This window comes from Dermochelys coriacea, chromosome 13 (assembly GCF_009764565.3).
Source record: "Dermochelys coriacea isolate rDerCor1 chromosome 13, rDerCor1.pri.v4, whole genome shotgun sequence".
In the NCBI taxonomy this organism is placed as follows: Eukaryota; Metazoa; Chordata; order Testudines; family Dermochelyidae; genus Dermochelys; species Dermochelys coriacea.
Window position 1 is genome coordinate 26,610,526 of NC_050080.1, and position 25,278 is coordinate 26,635,803.

The 25,278-nt window shown below is 47.4% G+C and overlaps 1 protein-coding gene across 1 annotated transcript; it reads right to left on the reverse strand.

Annotated features, from left to right (window-relative positions):
* Positions 1–1,352: 1,352 nt before the first annotated feature.
* On the reverse strand, positions 1,353–2,430 carry LOC119842156 (adenosine receptor A3-like). Its single transcript, XM_038370071.2, has 2 exons — positions 1,907–2,430; positions 1,353–1,857 (listed from the first exon to the last, which is right to left on the reverse strand). Exons 1-2 carry the CDS (start codon positions 2,428–2,430, stop codon positions 1,353–1,355), a joined length of 1,029 nt encoding a protein of 342 aa, XP_038225999.2.
* Positions 2,431–25,278: the final 22,848 nt, after the last annotated feature.

Here is a 25,278-nt window from a genome sequence, read left to right on the forward strand (position 1 = left end):
AGTTGTAAAGGATCTTGCACATTTATGGCATCTCTAAAAACCATTTTAAAATTAGCAATAATAATGTAAGGGATGTTAATTACATGGTATGGTGGATTCCTTACATTATATGGCCACCCTGTAGTTCAGCACAGAGCAGAAACATTGTCATAAATATAAAGGGAAGGGTAACCACCTTTCTGTATACAGTGCTATAAAATCCCTCCTGGCCAGAGGCAATATCCTGTTACCTGTAAAGGGTTAAGAAGCTCAACTAACCTGGCTGGCACCTGACCTAAAGGACCAATAAGGGAACAAGATACTTTCAAATCTTGGGGGGGTTGGAGTTTTTGTTTGTGCTCTTTGTTTACATGGTTGATCTCTCTTGGGACTGAAAGAGGCCAGAGAGGAATCCATCTTCTCCAACCCATCCTAATCCAAGTCTCCAATATTGCAACCAGTATAGGTAAGCCAGGCAAGGCGGATTAGTTTATCTTTTGTTTTATGTGAATTTTCCCTGTGTTAAGAGGGAGGTTTATTCCTGTTTTCTGTAACTTTAAGGTTTTGCCCAGAAGGGGATCCTCTGTGTTTTGAATCTGAATACCCTGAAAAGTATTTTCCATCCTGATTTTACAGAGGTGATTCCTTTACCTTTATTAAAATTCTTCTTTTTAGAACCTGATTGATTTTTCATTGTTCTTAAGATCCAAGGGTTTGGGTCTGTGTTCACCTGTACAAATTGGTGAGGATTATTATCAAGTCTTCCCCAGGAAAGGGGGGGTAGGGCTTGGGGGGATATTTTGGGGAAAGACGTCTCCAACTGGGCTCTTTCCCTGATCTTTGTATAAGAAGCTTGATGGTGGCAGCATAGAGTTCAAGGCCAAGGCAAAGTTTGTACCTTGGGGAAGTTTTTAACCTAAGCTGGTAAGAATAAGAAGGTCCCCACATCTGTACCCTAGAGTTCAGAGTGGGGAAGGAACCCTGACAAACATATTTCCATTCATTTCTGGAAAGTTAGTGCTGCCACAAATAGTCTGAAATCATATTTTGCCCCCTCCTTGTTTATGTTTTAGCCATGTACTCCTGCAATTTCAATCCATTGGGTAGAAAACCTGTTGCTGCAAGAGTTAAATGGTTACTGAGTTATCCATACACACATAACAGCACTAAAAATATGCCTTTCCCCAAGATCTCAACTCATGACATTGCTCTGCAAAAATAAATAGCCTAATAAAGGCTTCCCCATCAGCCACAGTTGGTAGGGCAGAGCTGAGCTGCTGGCACAAACCCAGATTGCACTGACTTCCTGTGGCTGCAGGCGCCTATATGAACACAGGGGCCTTCCTGGCAAAGTGCTGTGCATAGAGCTCACATCAGGCATTCTCTGGGTGAAACATGTCCTTGAAGACAGCCACAGAGGCTGGAGCTGAGCTGTCCCCTTCCGTGGAGCGGCTGGGGCGCTGGGAGGCAGAGTTCAGTACCGGCTTGCTGAACAGCTCCCTGACTCCTTGCCTGAACTTGGGGTCCCAGGCGCTGTAGATGGCCACGTTCCAGCAGCTGTTGGAGGTCAGAATCCAGAAGGCATAGAAGGAGAACTGACACCACTGGTAGCCCAGCACGGAGCCCACCACGAAGACGGTGATAGGGCTGAAGGAGGCCAAGAAGGCAAAGGTCAGGATGCCAATAGTCTTGGCCGCGGTGATGTCAGAGAAGGAGAGGTGGCTGCCGTGCTGTGCCTCACTGCCCAGCTGCCTGCGGGCCTTGCAGTACTGGTGGATGGCGGCGAAGGTGATGAAGTTCATGGCGAAGGTGCCTCCCAGCAGGGAGAAGTCGAAGGCTGGGAAGAGCAGCATGACGTTCCAGGCAGAGCCAGGCAGCCTGCCTGATGGGAAAGTGTAGGTGCACATCTTGCTGCAAGGGGTTATACTGCAAGGTGGTGATCGACCTGGAGATCATAGGCACCACTGCCAGCAAGAAGCTCATGGACCACGAGAGCAGGATAAGCCAGACCATCCGCCGCTTGGTGATCACCGCCCTCTTGTGCAGGGGCTTCAGCACCGCCACGCTCCTCTCCACTGACAGCAGGAAGATGGTGGTGATGGAGACGAAGGTGCAGCCGGCAAAGATGGGTCCGGTGATGAAGCAGGGCAAGGATGGGATAGAGCAACTGCTGCTTCCCTGCCCCATGCCAGAGGCTAAGCTGCTCACCTCCCTGTATATGGAGTAGGGCACCACAATGAGCCCCACAGCCAGGTCAGCCAGGGCCAAGGAGGCTTTCAGGTAGCCCTGAGAAGTCCTGAACTGCCTGGCTTGCAGGAAGACCAGGAGGCTCACCACATTGCCCAGGATGATGGCAAAGATCAGCAGGACCATGACGAAGAGCTTGCAGATCTCTTCCAGAAGAGGTGGGCTGGGGAGAGTGCAATTGGGGCTGCTGCTGTTACCCAACATTGGCCAGGTTCTTCTCTTCAAAAGGCAGACGGGCTGGGACAGGGTCGTAAGCTGGGCTCCTCCAGTTCTCTTCAGGTGCTGGTTCTCTGACTCCTCACATGCTGAGTCTCCAGAAACTCCTCCTGAGAGGGGCGAGCCATGGGCAAATATCCAGACAAACGGGTCACATCAGTGCATTATGCGCACACACAGACAGGGCTGGCATGGCCAGGCTTCCTGCAGTGATCCGGAGGATGCCCCAGAGAAGGGCCTAGGCCACTTCCTGTTGGATCACAAACACATAGGTTGAAAATATTACACTTGGGTGAGTGGCATGCACACACCCACACACAGATTTTACACATGGTGAGTCGCATGTACACACACAAAGTTTTTACACTCAGTGAGACATGCGCATGTGCACGTGCACACACACACCCAGATATTACCAGGGCTGGCCTTAGGGGAGAGCAGATTGGGCTGCAGCCCAGGACATGGTACTCAATGTGGCATTGTGCTGGTACCTCCTCATCTGACCTTCCGACAGCCAGTGGGGCTTAGAGGGAACCAGGCAGGTGCAGCAGCACCTGGAGAGAGTGGACAGACTGAGCTGCAGGGGGGGCACCTATTCCCGCACTGCCCTGCTTCACTGCCATCTCTAGCCCCCACTGCTCCTGCCTCTCCCCCCCCCCCCATCCATGGAGTCACCCCTGACCAAGCTCAGGAGCTGGAGCCTGTCTCTTGATTGCTGTGCAGAGTGGGAGTGGGGGGAAGAAGGGGGCCGTTGCATACATTGGAGTGTCCCTCTCCCCCAACCTTTGTACCTGGTCTCTGCTGAGCTGCGGTGGGGGTCAAGGGGAGTGGGTCTGTGTCCTGGTGCCTCTTCTTAAAGAGACAGCACACTACTACACTCACTCAGGCACACACTCACTCCCCCGACACACACACACACTCCTCCAATGCACAATCTCTCTCTCTCTTACACACACTCACTCACACTCCCCCAACACACACACTCTCTCTCACACACACAGTCACCACTCCCCCTGACACACACACACACACACTCTCAAACACACTCACTTGCTCTCTTTCTCTCACACTCACTCCCCGCAAGACGCAGAGGTGGACATACACACAAACAGAACCACTATACTGAGGGTAACACACACTGGGCTTGTACATTCAGGGGCTCGCTCGCTCTCTTTCTCTCTCTCACACACACACACACACACACACACACACACACAGAGGCAGCCCCACAAAGACCTCCCAGTTGTTGCACTGGGACTGGGAGCGTCCCACAACAGGCGCACTCCAGCCCCGAGCGGTCCCACTCCCTGTCTCTCCCCCCACGTGCTCGCGCGGAAACACCCTGCAGCCCCCGCACCCATCCCGCTCGGGGCTCTGGCCCCACGCGCCTCTCCCGCTCCCTCACCCGCTGTGCAGGGCTACAACACGCCTCTCTGACACGCCGCCCGGAGCTGCGGAACGCCCCGCGGCGGTGCTCACGCAGACGGCAGGGGCTCTCGCCGTCTTCCAGCGCCAACTCTTCTCAAGAGCGCAGGCGAGCGGTGCCTGGCCGAGAGCTTTCTCCCTCGCCCGGCTGCAGACAGCTCCCAGGCGCATCCGAGTGGCGGAACCAACTCCGGAGTTTGCACCCAGTTCCCTGCTCGGCCCTGCGGCTCTGGCCCCTGCTGCGCGCTCACCCTGGGCTGCCGCGGAGCGGAGCCGGCTGCGCTTCGCTGTCCTGCCTGCAGGGCTGCAAGGCGGCGGTGCCAGAGCCGGGCTTCCCACGCACTCGCCGTCAGCTGGCAGAGCCGCTGGGGCCCGAGCCAAGCTCACATGCAGATCGGAGCGAGCAGCCAGAGGCTGGAGCGAAGGGGAGGTGCGGGGAGAAGGTCCGAGTCCAGCAATCCGGGGCTTGGCGGAACTAGACAGAAAACTGCCCCCGGAGCTCCCCCAGCATTTTTCCCCTGGCCTCACCAGGTGAGCCACTGGAGGGCAAATCCTGTCTGTGCATTTGAAATGCTTTCCTGGAGGAAGGTGGTTGGCCCCGGGGAACTCTGCTGCTGACCAGCGATCGGAGGGGCAGTGCCCTCAGGCTGGGCGCTTGGCCTTTCCTGCACTTTAAATCTCTCCTCCTTGATTTGGCTGGCCTTTAGGTTTAGATTTAACCATTTTTCAGTTTGTTTTCAAATCCCCTCCCTCCCCCTTGGGTGGAGGGGCCAGGTTAGTTCTTTCAGGCCTCTGACTCAGTATAGGTCAACGCCTGGCCCTGTACAAGCAGTGGCAAGCAGCCATAAAGTTGGCATCAGCAGCTACATGGGAATTCCCACAATGTAGGGGAACCCCTGGGTGGTGTGGGCCACCTTTATGCCAACCCCTTCAGCCCTTGGTATGAGGGTGTGACTAAAAGGGCCAAGGGTGGCCAGTGCATTCTAGTAATCCTCAGTCATCATGACATCCCCTCTGGGGCTATTATAGACCAGCCCAAGTTTGTGCAGCCCTGAAGCTGCTCAGGCTTGTGCCAGGGGGGTGACCTGGCCCTTGGTTTGCTCCAGGACCATGAGATGTAAATTTGGCTTAAAGTGACCTTTGCAGTCAACTCTTGAGTCCTGCACTGAACATGGGGTGGCTGGATCCCTGCCCAAGGAAGACAGGAGTTGCCAGACACTATTAGTCAGTTCTCCTTGTTCACCCACGCAACCTGTCATGATCAACTAAAGTTGTGGCTTCATCTCAACTTTATTTAACAAAATAGCATGAAGACAAAAGTGCTTCTCCTGGGCAAGAGAAGCCTCCTCAGGATCGATCTATTTCCTTTAACACCCTCCTTGACACAGATTTTCCCCTTGCCTCAGCTCCCCATAGTTTTGGCATCATTCCTGACCCTGAACATTTCTTCTTCCATCACATCTTCTGTGTCTGTAACTCCCCCTCTGCAGCATTGTCCGTGGCTGCTTGACTCCATCTCTACCAAAATTCTCAACCACCTCTTCAGTTTTTCTCATCTTGGCTATTGAAGTGCCGTGTTCTGTGATCTTCCCAACGTCAGCTGGTATGAGCAGAATGCTGCGACCACTGTAGAGATGAAGAAGTGGGACCATATCATCTTCACCCTCAAACACAGTCAGATTGGGATTCACTTCAGGATCCAGTTCAAGGATTTTAAAACCCTCCATGAACATCCCCCATCCTGTCTTAAGGCTTTCGTCTTCCTCATCTCCCCTCCCCATCTCCTTCTGCTCCTTTAGCACCATCATCCCTTTTCACAACCTTGTCACTATTGGTGCAAGAGCCTTCTCCTTTGTAGCAACTGCCAGCTAACAGCCTCCCTGTATCACTCGATTTTACTGATTCACCCTGGCAGTCATACTCAGTGGGCTTCCTTAACCCTAGTGGAGGAGTTAACAGGTTGAGTGTCACTCTAAGGACGTGGTTTTCATGCAGACCCTTAGTGGGGTCTGAATGTTCTTGGGGGTACACAAGAAATATCCTGTAATGGCGGACAATGCACTTTATTTAGTAAGACTTGGCAAGCTAATCATAGGTATATTATGACCCTAACTCAGATGGGAGTACATGGTAGACTACATTATTTGGAAAGGGATATGCAGTGTTAAACATTTGAAAACCACTGCTCTAAGGCAATGGAAAGCTTTGGGGGAGGGACAAAGAGGTCATGCATGGAGAAACCCTACCAAGAGCAGACTCAGTAGGGAGTTCTGGCTAAGGTTTACATCTGCTGTTTCCTAGAATGAAGGAAAACTCCAGGAAGGATGGAGGTCTCTTGTGAGTGTGTGTTGTATTGATAGCAGGACAGGCCCACTGTCTGCACTCTGTGTCAGGATTATACTTCAGCACTGGAGGGGCATTTTATATATAAGCAAATACAATAAAGATTAAGCCTTTGGCAAAAAAAACCCTGATTCTAATGTCTAGGGTGGTGTGTGAGCTGCTGCTGAGCACATAATGGCTGCTGCACTGGCTACATAAAAATAACTTTGTTCCAGACCCTCGCTCTTTGCTTTGTAAAAAAATCGTTGAACATATCAGAAATGATGTAATTCTGCTGTAATAGCATATTTGTCACTGTTCTCTACTGTAATCCATCTGGTAGAAGGTCATACCTACTTACTGCAAGTGATTATCACCAATGATTACAGCAAATTGCACTTTAGAAGTACCTGTTTGGTGGCTTATAAGCTTGCTACCTTGTTATTTATTCTCCTTTAAAGATCTCACCGTTTCTATCTCCTCTTTATTTCTATATCTGCCTTCCACATCCCATTTTGTTTATATATATAAAACGTATGTATGTATGTGTGTATATATATATGTGTGTGTGTGTGTGTGTGTGTGTGTATATATATATATATACACACACACACACACACACACACACACACACACACATCTTTTGTCTGATAGAAATTGTATCTTTCTTGCAAAAATGTTCTGAGCAAAGTCTCCAATGGCCTCTTCCTGGAATCTGTCGTATGAGTTCTGGTTGCTTCATGGCGTTATTATGAAATGGTTGTATCATAGAATGCCTCTATGTGGATGTGGAATCTACAATTTGCTGATGTGCTGTAGCATGTCTCTGCCAGATCAGGGACAATACTTGCCATGATTGTTCTGTAATCAAACAATTGGTACGCTAAGCAGGTTGCCTGACTGGGGAAACCAGTTTGATCAAGATTTTCTGAAAGGGGCTGGTGAAGTGGGAAGTGGAAAATCACCATCAGCAAAACTAAAGAACCAGGATTGTTATTTGTTGGTTTTGAGGTGGGGAGGACACATAAAGTCGAAGACTCAGAGAGACCTGTGTGAAGATTTTGGCAGAATAGAGGAAGAGATGCTTTAGTTGGTGGGGGAAGGGGGTTTGGTTCAACGGAGGGACCAGCCAAGATCAGAGAAGGTGAGCTTACGTAGACAGGCTCTGTGATTCTGAAATGAAACCATGAGCTGCTGGAAGGAATCCTGGACACCTCAGAAGACTCTGCCCAATCCCCAAGAACTCTCCAGACTGATGAGGAAACTGAGGCACGGAAATGCATCTTGGTGTGTTTATTATTTTTGTTGAAATTTGTGTCTGTCTCGTGCTGCTAAATAAAGAGTAATGGTGTCTAGAATCCTGTGCAAAGTCTGTCTGTGTGTCTCTTGGCTTTCACCATCACATACACCTGAAGAGTTAAACTGGAAAACCAGAGCCCCTACACAGCTAGAGTTCTGAGACCATATGCTTAGGCTACAAAGGGAACCTGAGGGGTCAGCATTGGTTCCTGCAGCTAGGCAGTCAGGACCACAGCGTGTCAGCTCTAAGCACAGGCTGGAGGGGGAGAGACTGCAGAGTCAGAAAAAAACACTATAGCTTCAGAGAGATCAGCTGCAACTGGAGGCCAGATGACTCAGTGACCGAGAGAGGCAGAGATAACATGGACTGGACATGGAGACAGCATGTGAGCAGCACCCTTAGCGGTAGGTGGGACCAGACCACAGTCACCTGGCCCCTCAGATGCATCAATTCTGAATGGTTACCTCGCTATAGGGATGGGGATGGTATGGATGAGTCTTTAAATGCTTTTGAGCAGAGCTGTAAGTTAAACTGAGTGGCTGACAAGGACCAGGTCCAGTGGCTGTCCAGGCACTAGATGCGTTCACTTAGATGTCTGCAGAGGACTATGGCAGTTATGAACACAGTAAACAGGCTGTGCTACAAAAGTTCAAACTTACACCTGAGGCATACAGGAAGAAAACTCAGGGGGGTCAGAGGAAAGGGGATGTGAGTTATATTGAGGGGAATCCAGATAAGGGGTTACATGTGAAAATGAGGGGAGGCTGGTTGGGGGGTTCCACATGTTAAAGAGGCTTATGAGTCCGGAGCAATTTCATAAACACTGCTTTCCTGACCTAAAATTGTGATTAATAGACCAAGACCCAAGGGATATGCCCTGAGCAGGGGAATGGGATGATGCTTTGGCAGACAGCGGTCTAGAGTTGATAGCAGGCCAAAAGGAGAATGGAAAAAACACTCTCACCAAAGTCTCCAATCATGTCTTCCTTGCCAGAGGTCAGAACTAGGACTCCATCCTCATTCTCGTTGACTTGTCATCTGCCTGCAACCCCATCAACCACACTTTTGTCCCCTTGGCTGCCATGATAGTGTGCTCTCCTGCTTCTCCTACCTCTCTAATTGCTCTCTCAGCGTGTCCATCAGAGGATCCTCCGCATCCCCCTTCTGAATTTCTGTGGGGGTTCCACTGGGCTCAGTCCTTGGTCCTCTTCTCTATTCAGTCTACACTTTATCTCTGAGTAATCTCACCCCCAAACACAAATTCAACTGCCATCTCTAGGCCAACAACTCACAGATCTACATCTCTATCCCAGACGTGTCTCCTTCAGTCCAACGCCTGGCCTGTTTCTCTGACACCTCCTTGTGGCTGTCTAGCTAGCCACACAAGTTCAACATAACTAATATAGAGATCCTAATCTCCCTCATCCCATAAAATCCCGCTCCCCTCTACCTCCTTTTTCAGTCACTGTGGACACTACTCCATTCTGTCTGTCACTCCAGCCCATAACCCGGGCATCATCTTCATCCTGGTCTTTCCTATCTGTTCACACAGCATGTCCAATACCAGTGTCTGTGCTTCAAGAAGGATGTGGAAATACTGGATAGAGTTCAATGGAGGACCACAGACGTGATTGAGGAGCTGGAAAACAAACCTTACAGTGTGAGGCTGAAGGCGTTCAGCCTATTCAGCTCGTCAAAGAGCAGGTTGAGAGGTGACTTGATAACTGTGTATGAATATGACAGTTGTATGCAATATCTTTGGGGAGCATATTGCATTAAATCTATTAATGGTTTGGCTTTGATTGTGTTCTACTCCATGTGGGGAGGGTTACCACAGCTCCTCCAGGAACTAAAAACAGTGGGAGGCGATTAAGGTGAATCACAGAGGGCAGGCCTACCCTACAAACCTGCACACTGTAGCACGTCTGATGAAGATGCTCTAAGGTGACAGGAGAGAGCTATCCCATCGGCTTAATAACATCACCTCAGCCACAGTCTTTACATTTTTATACCCTAGACACTGCTTTACTTTGGCCTTATATATGCTTAGGAAATGCTCTTGAGTAACAAGATCAAGCATTCCTTCAAAACTTGCCACCTCTTTACCCCTCACCCATTTTCCCAACAAATCTTTCATTTTCTTTATATATTCCCCATTACTCATACCAATATCCCTTTTAAGATTCCTAAATTTAATTCTATATGTTTCAGGGGTAATCTGAAAACTTCACAAAACAGTATTTTTAAATTTAATTTAAATAGTTTAAAGCATTTTCAGTAGGCATTCCATTGATTACATTTCAAGCTTTACCAGTTAATTTTGCAATCAGGGTAGGAACTGTCTTATCGTCAGGGATTTCATGTATTACACACAGCCTTGCAAAGGTAGTCAGATATTCAGCAATATCATCTTCCTCACTGTATGCAGGACATAAGTATTCCCACTTGTGGATTTTTTGGAGCGATGGGAGTCATTGGGTTTGTGGGCCTCTAGTTCTGCTTCTCTGGCAGATCCAGTTGGTGTTCTCTCTCTCTCTCTCTTTTTCTTCTCTCTCTCTTTCTTTTATCTCCAGTTCTTTCAGTTGCAAGAATCTCTGGTGCTCCCTCTCCTTTTCTGCAACCTGCAGCCTAAAAAGCTCCAACTTCACAATTGTTTCACTGCTTTCACTCATCTTTCTGCTTTTCTGTTCCTATTTCTCTTTCCCGAAAGAAGCAAACAGAAAATAACAAAACTGTGACCTCCTCCTGACTGTTCTTAGCCATTGCACTTAAGACTCACTTAAAATCACAAATATCAGTGCTTAAAGTGTGAACTCTGTGATGTTGCACTCCATATGTTTTATAAAAATATGTTTATAAGTGTCGATAGGATGTAACTGGCGTATGCTTTATGCAATAGGTTTCTTGTAAGGTATCATTACAAAGCTTATAATCTACTGAGTGTGGTCATCCTATCTATATGAATGTATCATTCTTGTACCTGAAACTAGGAATATGAAATATAACTTGTAGTTATGCAAAGTGTGGGCCATTAATGATGGTTTAGAATCTTGATGGCTCCCTTTGACTAGGACAATTGGTTGTAGATGGCTCTGTTTACTTGTAAGCCTTCCTGTATACTTGTGTGCCAGCTAGTGGGTAATGAAGTCTCACAGGACATGTGAAAATGTCACATGATACTGGAATCCAGCTTAAACCTGGTGCTTTTCCATTGAGAAGGAGGGGTGGGAACCCAGAGAGAGACAAAGGATTTCTGCCTTGTGCCAAAGATATAAAAGGGGGTGGAACAGAACATGAAAAATCCCCTAGTTACTACCTGAGCTGGAACTGACAAGAACTGTACCAGGGAAAAGGATTGGGCCCAGACTAGGAAGGAATCTAGTCTATGAAAGAAGCTTATTGGAACATCCCTGAGGGTGAGATTTACCTGTATTCAGTTTCTTAATATATTAGGCTCAGACTTGCATGTTTGTTTTATTTTGCTTGGTAACTTACTTTGTTCTGTCTGTTATTACTTGGAACCGCTTAAATCCTACTTTTTATACTTAATGAAATCACTTTTGTTTATTGATAAATCCCGAGTAAGTGATTAACACCTGGGGGAGCAAACAGCTGTGTACATCTCTCTATCAGTGTTGTAGAGGGCGGACAATTTATGAGTTTACCCTGTATAAGCTATATACAGAGTAAAACAGATTTATTTGGGGTTTGGATCCCATTGGAAGCTGGGTGTCTGGGTGCTGGAGATAGGTAACATGCTGACCAGTTTTTGGTTAAAGTTTGCAGCTTTGGGGGCATGGACCAGACCCTGGGTCTGGGTTGCAGGAGGCTAATGTGTCTTGCTCAACAAAATAGGTTTCTGGAGTCCCAAGCTGGCAGGGAAAACAGACTCAGAGGTAATCTCGGCACATCAGGTGACAGTCTCAAGGGGGTCTCTGTGACTGAACCCATCACAAACTCCACTTGGAGTAACAAGCCATACATAAATCCTGCTTGCTATGTCACTGTGATGTTTCCCTGGTGTTATCTGGACTGGTGATCTGCTAGGTCACTTCAATCCTCGACTCTGGGAGCCAGCCTTAACCTGCTCTGCTGTGAGAACCCCCACTCCCAGGCCATTCACGCACAACCTCTAGCATGTAAGCTGGTCCCAGCTATATGAGTGAGTGCTTTTGGCCAGCCGCTGCTTGGATTGTGCAACTGAATGACGCTAACCAATATCTCTGGTCCCAGACACAACCCTAGGAACCTCCATCTTGCAGTGTCCAGTTATGCTCGCTGGACCCTGGAAGCTTATATGAGTTCATCAATTTAAAAAAGAAATTGCTATGTACCAGGCTTGTTATCCCAAGGAGAGTCTCTGACATGCTTCAGACCAAATGCACTGCTACAGGCAGAATAAACAAACAGATTTATTAACTACAAAAGATAGATTTTAAGTGGCTATAAGTCAAAAGCACAAGTCAGATTTGGTCAAATGAAATAAAAGCAAAACGCATTCTAAGCTGATCTGAACATTTTCAGTGCCCTTACAAACTTAGATGCGTCTCACCACAGGTTGGCTGGTTGCTCTTCAGCCAGGCTGTCCCCTTTGATCAGTGCTTTGTGGTGGTGTCTGTAGATAGAGGTGGAAGAGGGAGGAAGAGCATGGCAAACGTCTTTCCCTTTTATCATGTCCTTTCTTCCCTCTTGGCTTTGTCCCCCCTTCAGAGTCAGGTGAGCATTACCTCATCATAGTCCCAAACTGACCATGGGAAGGGGGGGTGACTCACTCGAGAGTCCAATAGATCCTTTGTTCCTGTGAGGCTGGGCTAGGTTTGTCCCATACATGCCCTGATAAGGTGTGAACTGCCCCTCTGCTCCTGGAGAGTTTTGCCTGGGCTTGTTTTACGTGATGAGGACACATTTTCAGCCTCATAACTATATACATGAAAGTACAACCTATAACATTACTATAACAACAATGCTGAGTGCATCATGAGCCTTCTGAAGACACCTGACATGACAAACTTTGCATTGGATACCACACAATCATATTATAAGGATGAACATGGGGGTGCAGGGTGTTCCCCTGAGGTACAGAGTGTCACACCCTCCTCCTGGGGCCATGTAGTAATTTTTGTTGTCAGAAGGGGGTTGCAGTGCAATGAAGTTTGAGAATCCCTGATTTAGATAATGGCATAGAAGATACCACGCTGGGAGGGGTTGCAAGTGCTTTGGAGGATAGGTTTAAAATTCAAAATGATCTGGACAAAACTGGAGAAATGGTCTGAAGTAAATAGGATGAAATTTAATAAGGACAAATGAAAAGTACTCCACAGAGGAAGAAACAATCCTTTGCACACATACAAAATGGGACATGACTGCCTAGGATGGAGTACTGCAGAAAGGGATCTGGGGGTCATAGTGGATCACAAGCTAAAGATCAGCAACAGTGTAACACTGTTGCAAAAAAAGCAAACATCATTCTGGAATGTATTAGCAAGAGTGTTGTAAGCAAGACACAACAATTCTTCCACTGTATGATGCACTGATTAGGCCTCAACTGAAGTATTATGTCCAGTGCTGGGTGCCACATTTCAGGAAAGATGCGGACAAATTGGAGAAAGTCCAGAGAAGAGCTATAAAATGATTAAAGGTCTAGAAAAATAACCTAAGGAAGACTGAAAAAATTGGATGTGTTTAGTCTGGAGAAGAGAAGATTGAGGGGGACATGATAACAGTTTTCAAGTACATAAAAGGTTGTTACTAGGAGGAGGAAGAAATATTGTTCTCCTTCACCTCTGAGGACAGGACAAGAAGCAATGGGCTTAAATTGCAGTTGGGTGGTTTAGGTTGGACATTAGGAAAAACTTCCTAACTATCAGGGTGATTAAGCACTGGAGCAAATTGCCTAGGGAGGTTGTGGAATCTTTATCACTGGAGATTTTTAAGAGCAGGTTGGACAAACACCTGTCAAGGATGCTTTAGATAATACTTAGTCCTGTTCAAGTGCAGGAGACTGAACTAGATGACCTCTCGAGGTTCCTTCCAGTCCTACAATTCTATGATTCTGTGCTGGGACTGCCTACAATGGCATATAGCCGATCTGCAACTGCTAGTAGCAAATATCTCCAATGGCCAGAAATAGGACGCTAGATGGGGAGGGCACTGGTTTACCTCAGAGAATTCTTTCCCTGATGTTTGGCTGGTGGGTCTTGCCTACATGCTCAGAATCTAACTTATCACCATATTTGGGGTCTGGAAGGAATATTCCCCTGGGTCAGATTGGCAGAGGCCTGAGGTGGGGGTCAACCTTCCTCTTCAGCATGGGGCATGGGTCACTTGCAGGTTTAAGCTAGTGTAAATGGTGGGTTCTCTGTAACTTGAAGTCTTTAAATCATGATGTGAGGATGTCAATAACTCAGCCAGAGGTTAGGGGTCTATTACAGGAGTGGGTGGGCGAGGTTCTGTGGCCTGCAATGTGCAAGTGTTCAGACTAGATGATCTTGCTGGTCCCTTCTAGTCTATGCAAGACTGCAACAACTGAACTCTGTTTAGGCTGGAAGGAGGGTGGGTGGGTGGTTTACATTCGCCAGGAAAGTTTAGTAGCTGGTTGGGAAGATTTAGTGGCTGGTTAAAGGCTGCTCAAGTGTTTAGCAAAGCTGGAATTCAGCCCAGTGCAGGCCCCTGTTTTAAGTGGAATTTAGCACAAAGCCTCTGCATCTGTGACAGAGTGAACTGTCCCACAGTGGGAGAAAAAACCCCAATCCAACACAGCCGGGCCCAATGACCCAGCTCTCTAAGGCTGCTGGGGGGGAGGGGCAGGTGGGTCCTCTAAAAGAGAGATGCAACACAGCCTAGGGCAGGAAAGGTAACACCCAAAGAGGTTGGGATGTGGTAGGCATTCTAAGGGGGGAAAACTGCCCCAGAAAGGGTCAGGAGGGGAAGCAATCACCTTGGACAAAAGATACTGACTTTGGAGGGAGGGGGTATAGGCTAGGCCTGCGTCCCTAGGAGACTTTGGACTTGTATGGAAATGGGGCTGAAGACTTTGGGTGTAGATAATGGTACTAAAAACTGATCACCCACCCACTTTTTTTAGAGTGACTTTGTTATTTCTGGGTTGTTGGTTTTTTTTCTTTCCTCCTACCACCCTCTCTGTGGTGATCTGGTCACTCTGGCAATGGATTGGTGACATTTGGAGTAGTGGGGTTTTGTGACTGAGCTGGGGGGGGGGTCTGTCTGCTAAACTCTCTCGGGCTGGTATGAATTTGCCACCTCACAGCGTCACTTGAGCTCCATGCAAACTCTGAGGGTTCAGTGGCACATGGGCCTGCAGCTGGTGTTCTGCGCAGGAGTAAACAAGGAATATTGCACAAGTCCTGGAGTGGAGTAGGTAGACAAAGGAGTGGAAACTGCTTTCTCAGCCATGAAACAGAACTGGGGGGAATGTGATTGGGAGGTGATGGAAATCAAGCTATTCATGTGATGTTGCTGCATTTGTATTGCCTAAACATGAAGTGTCTAGTCTGATTATGTGAGAGGAAAGATGGCCTGGAGCTAGCTCCATAAAGGGATTTAGGTGTCTAAGTCCAAAATTTAGATCCTCAAAACTGCTGCTCAGGTGCCCCCCCAATCCTGTGGATACCTAAATTCCCTATGTGCTTAAATTTCTGATACTAAAGTCCCTTAGGTACCTAAACTTCTGCTGGTGGGTGTGTGCGTCAGGTCTAAGTCCTGACCCTGCCAAGCTGCTCTGTGCTTAAACCCTAGCAGAATCCTCAGCTAGGCATTTCCCTGCCTTTCCTGCTTGCAGGGCCCCATCTCAGAGGTGTGTTTAGAGGCCGTCTCAGAGCAGGTCCACTGGGAACTGCACAAAACATATCTGAGGTGTGGTGGTGTCAGGGTTCCCCCCACACTCTGAATTCTGGGGTACAGCTGTGGGGACCTGCATGAAAGACTCCCTAAGCTTATATTCTACCAGCTCAAGTTAAAACTTCTCTAAAGGCACCAATTCCTTAGACTGATACTGCTGCCACCACCAAGTGATTTACACAAAATATTTAGGGAAGGGTCATTTGGAATCTCTATCCCCCCAAGCCCTGTCCTCCCCTTTCCTGGGGAGGCTTGAGAATAAAATACCAACAAGTTGCCTCAGCAATGTGAGCACAGACCAGACCCTTTGTCTTCAGGACACTGAAATCAATCAAGTTCTTAAAAGAAAAACTTTATTTATAAAGAAACAAGTAAAAGAATCACACCTGCAAAATCAGGATGGAAGGTAACTTTTACAGGATAATAAGATTTTAAAACACAGAGGATTCCCCTCTGGGCTCAGTTTCACAATTACAAAACAGGAATGAAACTACCTCTTTAGCATAGGGAAATTCACAAGCCAAAACAAGAGATAACTTAATGCATTTCCTTGTCCTACTCGGTTTCTGTGGTTTTAGATGGATTATTCCAGGTATGTTTCTGGAGATGTTTTACCTGCTTGGCTTCTCCCCTCTGTCTGGAGAGAGAACAACACACAGAACAACAAATAAATCCTCCCCCCACAAGATTTGAAAGTATCTTTCTTCCTCATTGGTCCTTCTGGTCAGGTGCCAACTAGGTTATTTGAACTGCTTATCCCTTTACAGGTAAGGCAATCCAGTACAGCTGCCAAGGAGGGATTTCATGTTACTGAATGGCTGGCATACATAAAGGTTGCTACTCTTTTTTCCCCCCATATTCATGACAGGTGGTAATTTTGTCTCTGAGGCAACTGAGACACCCCCACAATATTCAGAGAAAACATTAAGAACAGTCCCACTTCATCACAGTATCCAGAGGGTGAGCTCTTCCATTTATATTACTGAGGCATTTTACCTGGTGAAAAACACTGTATTTGAGTGAAAGTAATCAAATCGCATCATTCTGTGAGCAAACTGATTGATTGCCATGGGCATTCTTATACCCACTCAGCAGTGCTGCTCAATGGGTCAGGAGCACTATGATGTCCCTTGTCATTTCTCTGAAGCATTAAGAATTCGCCGCAGCAGGAGGCAGGATTCTGTGTGTCTCACCCAGTCGATAGTGGATGTTAGCAGGTAAGTATGCAATAGACCCTAATGAAAGAGCCTCTCAATCCATTGCAAATTCACTCACTTCCAGCACAATCAGAAGCATGTGCTTTCCCACTGCAAAATTATGGGGTCACAAAACTTCAGCTTCATGAATTTGTGGGGTGCTTAATGTCTGGTGGAACTTGTATTAATCCAATCAATAAACTTCACTGCCTTATTTGCAGTGATGGTCTCTTGTAGTCATTGGGGGTAAATGCATAGGCTCAACTGTGCGGAAAGTGGAATATCTTATCAATAGCCAAAAAAAAGCTTACATCAATCATCAAGTGATTAGATAAGGTGCAAAAGGGCCTCCGGCTATAGCCCAAGGACTGTTTAAGATCATGTCTCAAACAAGAGACGTGTGGGACCTGAGATCAATGAACCAAAACAGGCACGTCAGAAATTAGGCCTACCTGGTAGACAAAATAATGAGGCTGGGCTATTCTGCCCCTCACTCCCTCCCTTAAAAGAAAAGTGAGCATGAACACAGCAGTCACTGGCAGCAAGAGCTTCGCTATTATTGTGGCTGCCACTCTCGCTGTCTCCTCGGAGCCCAGGATCCACCATGACACTGCTGTGACTTTGTCCTGCTCCAGAGAGATGTCCTGACCAACCCAGCCAAGAGTGGGACCTAGAGGACACTGCCATTTCCACTGGCTCCAGCTGAATCCCAGACCCCAGCTAGGGTGCGAGTCTTTGTGCCTGCCCTGCCCCCGTCTGTCCTTTTCCATCCCCACCTTATTTCTTCATTCCTGCCCCTCTGGTCTTTTCTTCTGTCTAGTAAGTCTGGCTTAGCTGGCCAAGACTGCCTATTTTGCAACACTGCTGTAAGCCTCTGTCCAAAGAAGCAGCTAAAAGCACTGCCCTAAACAGCCCAGTGCTGGTACAAGTTTGCCAGGTTGCAGAGTAGCTGATAAAACGATGTACCAAGCTGGTGCTCCTCCAGTAGTGAGGTTGCAAGTGAAAGTCAACGCCAGAGACAGCAGTTGCATTTTCTGTCTTTGCTGATCTTTTCTCTCCCCTTATTTGTGGGCCATGGTTGTCCTGTCTGTCAACAATCAAATGTTATCATCCATCATCCAGGAAGGCTGACAGCAAAGGGTGCTGGAAAGAGATTCCTTCATTCTGGGACTCGTAACCAGTAGAGGTTCTCAGTAGTGTCCCATGGGGGAAGGTAGATAAAGTTCCCCCCTCTGATAATGGATAGGGGCTGCCAATGGCTGGGGAGAATTCTTCTGCGGCAGGTGCAGTGTAGGGCTGCTGTAGGGGGTGCTATCCAGGAGCAGCTGCAGTGCTAAAAGAGCTGGGAATAGGAGGAAGGGTCTTCTGGCCCCCTGTAATGTGGGGATCTGGATGGATTGCCTTAGATCAGCTTCCCACAAGCTGTCCAGCCTTGCCTGGTTAACAGCCTGTCTTGGGGTCTCTCTGCCCTTCTGCTTTTGAAAAAGTATTAACTTGTATTGCAGCAGCTGATCTGGGCCTCATCATGCTAGATGTACAAGCCAATGGTGCCAAGAGGTCTCATCTCACAGGACTTGCATTGCAAGTATGAGACAAGAGAACAGGTGGATTTAACAAATCAGTCACACTGGCAAAGTTCAATTTACCTGTACTCCAGCTAATTCAGCTGCTGTCAGCTGGAATTAGGCCTCAGATAGGCATGGGATGTTTTTCAGGGCTATCCTGACTAATTTCTTTGTCTGCTACTCTACTGACCTGTGGATTTAAAGGCATTTCTACTCTGGATTTACTTTAATTCTAGTACTGATCAACCTGTTTTTGTTTTGCTTGTTTTCATGTAATATGATGCTCGTAGAGCTCCTGCAGGTGCTAATGTGTGGCAGGTAGGCCAGACTGTCACTCCTGCCATAATGAGAGAAAAAAGGACCTAGTAAATAGAAAGTAGCTGGGAGAACCTCTACAAAGGCTGCCACGCTGCTCTAATCTTAAGTCATGGCCCTTAAGAGAAGCATCACCTGTTGGCTGTGAGATCTCCGGGGGAAAAGAGCAAAACTTTCAATCCCACATGTAATCAGGAAGTGCAGAGATGCACCAAGATGTTGAATTCTCTTATGGCAAAGATTTGAGCTGGTTATTGTGTCCAAGGCAGTTTTCCCACCCTGGCTAGGAATGATCTGTGTGACATTCACAGTCGCTCTTAGGGAGGTTTAACTTACATTCCTGCTTATTTCTGAAAGAATTTATTTTCATGTCACCAGAAATATTCCTGACCCCTGAAAGGATTATAGCTTTCAAAATTAATTATACTCATTAAATGCTCTAACTCCCCCAGTTTGCAGTTGAAGTTGAACTGCTGATGTGGAATTACAGGTGTGTTTGTCACTTTCCCCAGAGAAATTTTGATTCATGCCTCTTTCAGACATTCAGGATTGGAGCAAACTATTAAATAGACAAGGTCATTTAGCTTTGCGTTGAAGTCTACTATTTACTTTTCATGTCTTGTCCTTCCACTGTTAAGCTAAAGGTGGTGCAGCTTTCCTGCTGTGAAAAGAGAAAACACCCAATTGCCCTTGTGCATTTTATATTTTGTTTAAAGTGTTTACAGACTTTATACAAATGTTTTGAGTCCAGAATCCACCTTGCTGGGATGGGGGAAGAGAATTAGCAAATGCTTGCATAGTGTTGGTAACCATGGGACATGATACCTAGCTATGGGTTATCCTTGTTCAGATGGGGTTCTGATTCAAACCCCAGGGAAGTCAATAGACTCCCATTAATTTCAATGGGTTTTGGATCCAGTCCATGCAGTGCTGAATGAATTGGATTGGGATGTGATTTCTCCTCAGGCAGTATTAATTGCCATCTTATTTAGTTTCCCTCATCTTCCTCTTCTGCATGAAGCTAATCTGATGCATGTATCCCATATCATATACTTGTATGATAGGGCATAAATATACTGTGGTGCTTTTCAGGTTAATGGTCCCCCTTTTTTTTGTTTTGATTCAGCTCACCATCATCCCTGCAGAATATGCAGGACATCTTTACCACCACATCCACTCTTGTCTTGTATGGAATAACCTACATTTATTATTGGTATGTTACAGTAGGACCAAGAGGTCCTACGTTGCAATTAAACACCTGCTGCTGGCATGTGTCAGCTGGCTTGGCTGCAGGGCTGTGAAATTGCAGTGTAGACATGTGGGCTTCTGCTCCAGGACCCTCTCCTCTTGTGGGATCCTAGAGCTTTAGCTCCATCTTGAGCCTGACTGTCTATCTACACCACAATATTACAGCCTTGTGAGCCAGAGCCCCATGGACCCAGGCCAGCTGCAGGTGTTCATTTGCAGTGTAAACAGACCCAGAGGCACCCATCAGGCTTGGTGCCCAATTGCACTAGTCATTTACAGACCTGGTCCTTGCCCTGAATATCTTCCCATTCTGCATTACATCAGTCAGCTTCATAACAATGGGTTTCAGAGTAGCAGCCGTGTTAGTCTGTATTCGCAAAAAGAAAGGGAGTACTTGTGGCACCTTAGAGACTAACAAGTTTATTAGAGCATAAGCTTTCGTGAGCTACAGCTTATGCTCTAATAAATTTGTTAGTCTCTAAGGTGCCACAAGTACTCCTTTTCTTTTTGCTTCATAACAATGGGTTTTTTTTCCTCCCATAATGGCCAATGACTCACAAGCCAGTAAGCATCCCTTTGTAACAAAGAGCGCTGAGATGGTGGACTCTATATGTCATGCATACCTATGTCGCACCATTAGACAAAAACTGAATGTATAACAATGCAGGAGGTCTCGAATCCTGAGGTTTCTGCAAGGCTGTTACAGCATTGTGCTCTCACTGCTGATTTGCTGCACGCCTGAGTCCCCATTACTACTGGCAACGGTTTAATAGAGAGAGTGTAATGAAGATGTTTCCCAGCTGCCTTAGCTGCCCCAATCACCTAGTCCTGTGCCTCCCTCAAATGCCCCTCTGGCCTGTTCTACAGCTTTGCTCTGGCTTGGCCTGAGTGTAATTGTCAGGCTGTGATGTGACAGATTGCAACTACATGCAGTATCTTTAGGGTAACATATTGCATTAAGTTTATATATCATGGTGGGATTGTATGTGTAACTGGGTTCTACCACGTGGGGGGTGAGTTACCCCAGCTGCTTCAGAAACTAAAGGCATGGAGGTAACTAAGGGGAATCACTCACATTGTAAACACCTCCAAAGGTGACTGCACCCCTATATTCACACCCTGCACACCACTGTAATAATGTTTGTTCTAAATATGCCTTGTCGGATATCATTTGAAAATTAAATACTTGCTGGCCAACAATACCATGATGAAAAGTATGTAGAAACATTCTGTGCAGAGTTATGAATTCTCTCTGAATGATGTTGGTTCAAGCCCATGTAGCCCTGATCAGGAGGGTCAAGCAGGGCTTCAACAAAGCAGTGTCTTTACCTAAATTTACATATAAGTTGTAAATCGGGTAATCAGATAGCGAGACTGGGAACCTGTGGTAAGAACGTCACCTTGAACCATATCTAGTTCAAGCTTAAAAAGTATTTTAGCTTGATTTCTTTTGTAACTATTTCTGACTTATACTTTGACTCATTTAAAATCTCTTTGTAGTTAAACTTTAGTTTTAATTAAAGAATAAAACTAAAATCTGGTATTATGAATTGTTTGGGTAACTGTTTATGGTAGCAAACTAGGTCTGTTGGCCCTCTAAGGGGATCAGTAGATGATATATCTGGACTGTCCAGGAAAGGACTGGACAGTGCAGAACACTTGCTTTTTGGGGGGTGGGATCCAGGACTAGGATTGTGTTGGGGTCATCCTGCAAGTAGTAACCAAGGCTGCTGTAAGCCAGAGTGTGGCTGCCATTTGCCAAGAGGCTGTTGGGCACAGAGTGGCTGGACCAGGGCTATGGCTGTGCACAGACACTCAGGGGGTGACCCGCATGCTGTTTGTGAGGAGCCCAGGTTGGGAGCTACAGCAGCAAAACGTTGTGATGTACCCCGGGTTGCAGAACAAGTGGTGACCCAGCCCCTCACTGGTCTGGATTGCAGCCTGGTGTGTCAGAGGTTCCACACCCTGGAGACCGTCGTACATACTGGTTCGAACTGGGTTTCCAGAGACTAAGAAAACAGCTTTTGGCTTAAAAAAACCAACTGTGCTGAAACTGACTAGGGGGTTGTGTCTGATCCAGCAAACGGACAGGTCCAAAGGACCGAACTCTTCTGGAAGGGTTGGAAAGACTTTGACCTACAAAGGCCCCATAAGGCTGATAAGCTTTTAGCAGGAGTAGTGGAATTTATATTGATTATATTTGCTCTGTAATGCTTTCCCCTTAAGAATAAAGGCAAAGCCTGGCTTTGAAGGAGTTGTGTGACACTAGTAATTTCTGGCAATAGACTGTGCCTAGCCCGCAGGGAGAAAGCAAAGCACAGGCGCTGACCACTAGGCCTACGACACAACCTAAGGCAGGGAGCTGTGCAGCTTTAAAACCCCTAGTCAGAAGCAGGAGAATAATGGGGGTTGGGTGCTCTGAGGGGACCACAGAGAGGGAATATTGTGGTGCAGTTACCCTCAAAACTGACAGGTGTGTGGTTTTGGTAAGAAAGGGGGATCGGTTGAGACCATCTGACTGATTTTTCTTTGCTTTTTAAAAATTTTTTGGGTCTAATATTAGACAAAGATCTAGTAAACGATGGGTTTGTCCTGAAAAATAAAAATACTGCAGTAAACTGGTGCCGCCCATTCAACAGAGCAGATACCCTGACAACTCCTCTTAAAAGTGACCTGAAATAGCGTTTTATCTGATGGACAGGTGCTATCAGAGGGCTTCACAGGCTGGCCCCCAAGGGAAAGCTCAATTTCTCCTTTCCAGTACTATAAAGCTTCCATTGCTACCCCTGTGAAGTCACAAACCTTTTAGACCCTGAATCAATTTGATCCACCATGAATATTGCCCACACTGACTCCCTGATACGATAAATATTTTTTTGGGGGGGAAGAGGGGGAAATTGAGTGTTCAGGTGTTTCTGCACTAATAAAGACATACTAAATTTAGTCAAGCACATAGAGTTGAGTAGCTGACTATTTAAAATTAAGATCCTGCTTGATTATTTTAAGCACTTCATTATTTTTGTACAGTTAGTATCACCTAACCTGGGGATTGGCAGTGACAAAAGTCACTCTAAAAAAAGTGGGGTGGGTAACGTCGCCATTGCGCCCGCCGGCACCGCGTTGGGGACCCCTGCCTTAAAGGCACTGGGCCAGATTCTCAGCAGCTGTCAATTGGCATAGCACTGCCTTGCTCAAGAGCCAGACACCAGCTGAGAATCTGGCCCACTATAAGGACCTCTTACCCTGAAGCTCATTGGGGCAACGGCTCTCTCAATTAGAAGCCTCTAATGCTGCTTTTTTACTTGTGTATTTTACTTGTGATGGGGAAATAGTCAAAACCGCTCCCATACATTATGGCAAATGAATTTAGCAAAATAATCAGGATCAAAAAGGGCAGGAGCTGTTTTCACAATAACAGGAAACATCATGACAAAAGAACTACTTCATAGTGTGATTGTAATGGAAAGGTCCCCTGGTAATGGCTTTGCAGTGATGATCATACACTTCAAAATGGCCATGCAACATGTACACACTGTATTAGGAGAAATGCGGCATCTTCCCCTTTCCCTAGTCCCTCACTCTTCTTTCCGTTATTTCCCAGGGGTAAATCTTGACTCTGTCAGTGGGTGGGCCGGGAGCTAAGGTGCAGCCCAACTTAGCACCCACAGGGGGACCTACACGAGCCAGGACCTCTTGGCTATAGCCATGAGTTGCTCTGTGGCTGCACACCCTTTTCCCCTCCTCCCACCCACGGTAGCCTATGGCTTTGCTCCTGCTCCCTGTCCCTATATATGGCAGTGGGCTGTCTGGCATTCTTGTGGGGGTGGGTGGAGTCTCTGCAGCTGACTGACAGCTGTGGAGACACCAACTGCCCCAGTTCTGTTGCCCAGGAGCCAGTAGGATGCCAGGAGGCTGTGTAAGGGATGGGGAGCCCGCCCACATACCAACATGCTGCTCTATGGGGGCTTCAAGCTAGAAGGTCCACTTCTGCACAAATCGTCCTGCCCTGGCCTGCATTGCTCAGACTGGTCCTTGAGGGGCAGGATTGGGGTCCAGGGTCCAGCACCAGTTACCCTCAGCCAGGAGTCCAAGCACCTCAGATGCACTGACTGAGATGCACTGTCTGTGCTCAAGCCCCACCGGCAAGTCCTTGGGAGTGCTCAGCCATGAACACAGGCTGGTAATTACAGCGATGGGAAGAATTCTGCACTGGGCAGCTGGAGGGCTGGGGGCAGGTGGGAGCATGTGCGTGAAACCTTGTTTTTCTCCTGCTTCACTGTGAGAAAGTGGTTTCCTCTGGCTCCTCTCCAAGCAGTAGTTACCACTGGCAACAATCACCGAAGCATTGTCTGTGGGGTGGGAGGGAAACTGGCCCGAAAGTTAAATCAACAAAAGATCCACCAGGATGCATAGACTAAAACAGCAATGGGGGTTGCTGCTTGACAGTATCCTGTGCCATGGGGACCATGGGCATGTAATTCCAGGGGCTCAGTTGGGCACAGAGCATGGTGCTCTTGCCTCTGGGATGCGGGGTCCTTCAAGCCCAGCCCTGTGATGGGGCGACGCTGAGCTGACAGGAGATGTGGCTGTATTGAAGGTGCTGCCCTTTGCAAAGGTAGAAGCACTAGGCTGCTGGAGGTGGAGCCTAGATCCAAGGCTCTGACAATTTGAGGTCCTTAGTGGTCCAGTTACTTTATGAATGGACTATGGTTGTGGAGGATGGATTGGAGCTCATTAGTCTGGGTTTAAAACCAACCCCTTGGCTGCTGCCTTGCTTGGGTCAGTTACAGGGTGATTCAGACAAGTTGAGCCTCCTGTTTCCTTGGGGGAAACTCCTGATCTTTTGTGTTCCCTTCTGAAAGTCTGAATCTCCTGGGGAAACAAGGCGGCTTATACAGGAGGGGGGGTTGGGGACAAGATGCTCTCTCCACAAAACTCTGAGCCGGGATCTACAAAGAGGCTTAGGGGCCTAGAAAATCACAAGAACAACGCTGCAATCCACACAGCCTGCAGTAGGCCTGTAGGCTCCTGTACAACGAACAGGAAGAGAGGCACCTTACAATGCAATCTGCACAAGCCAGCACACTAGCTAGGGAGCCGCCTAAGCTAGCCAATGAGAGATACTGATGAGGGGTGTGTTCTCAGCCCTGCTTCTCTCTGAGTTTGGATGCAGGAGGTACCTAGCGATCCACTAATGGAAACCCGCTGCCTGGCACCAGGCAGAGTAGGAGCCAGAGTTCATTCCTGTCTGAATGAGTCAGGCATTGGCCTCACTACAGGCAAAGGAGAAGGTGGTGACCTGTATAACTTCAGCTCCGTGATTAGGGCCGTCCCTTGAGAAGGGGAGACCTTATCCAGTAGGTGGCCTCTGAGCAAGCCTACCAGATTTTGGCCCACAGGCGAGCTTGGTGGAGGAGTGCCTGTCTCCCCCGGCTCATGGGCTTAGCTGCGAGATAAGTGTCCAGGCACCTAGAAGGAAACAGCAGTGTCCGTGCCTACAGGCAAAACCTAGGTGCCTTTTACAGTGAAAATTGAGACACCGAGTGAGTTTAGGTGTCCACAGGGTTCAGTGGCAGCCAAGCAGGGGTTTTGTGGATCATGGGGGTGC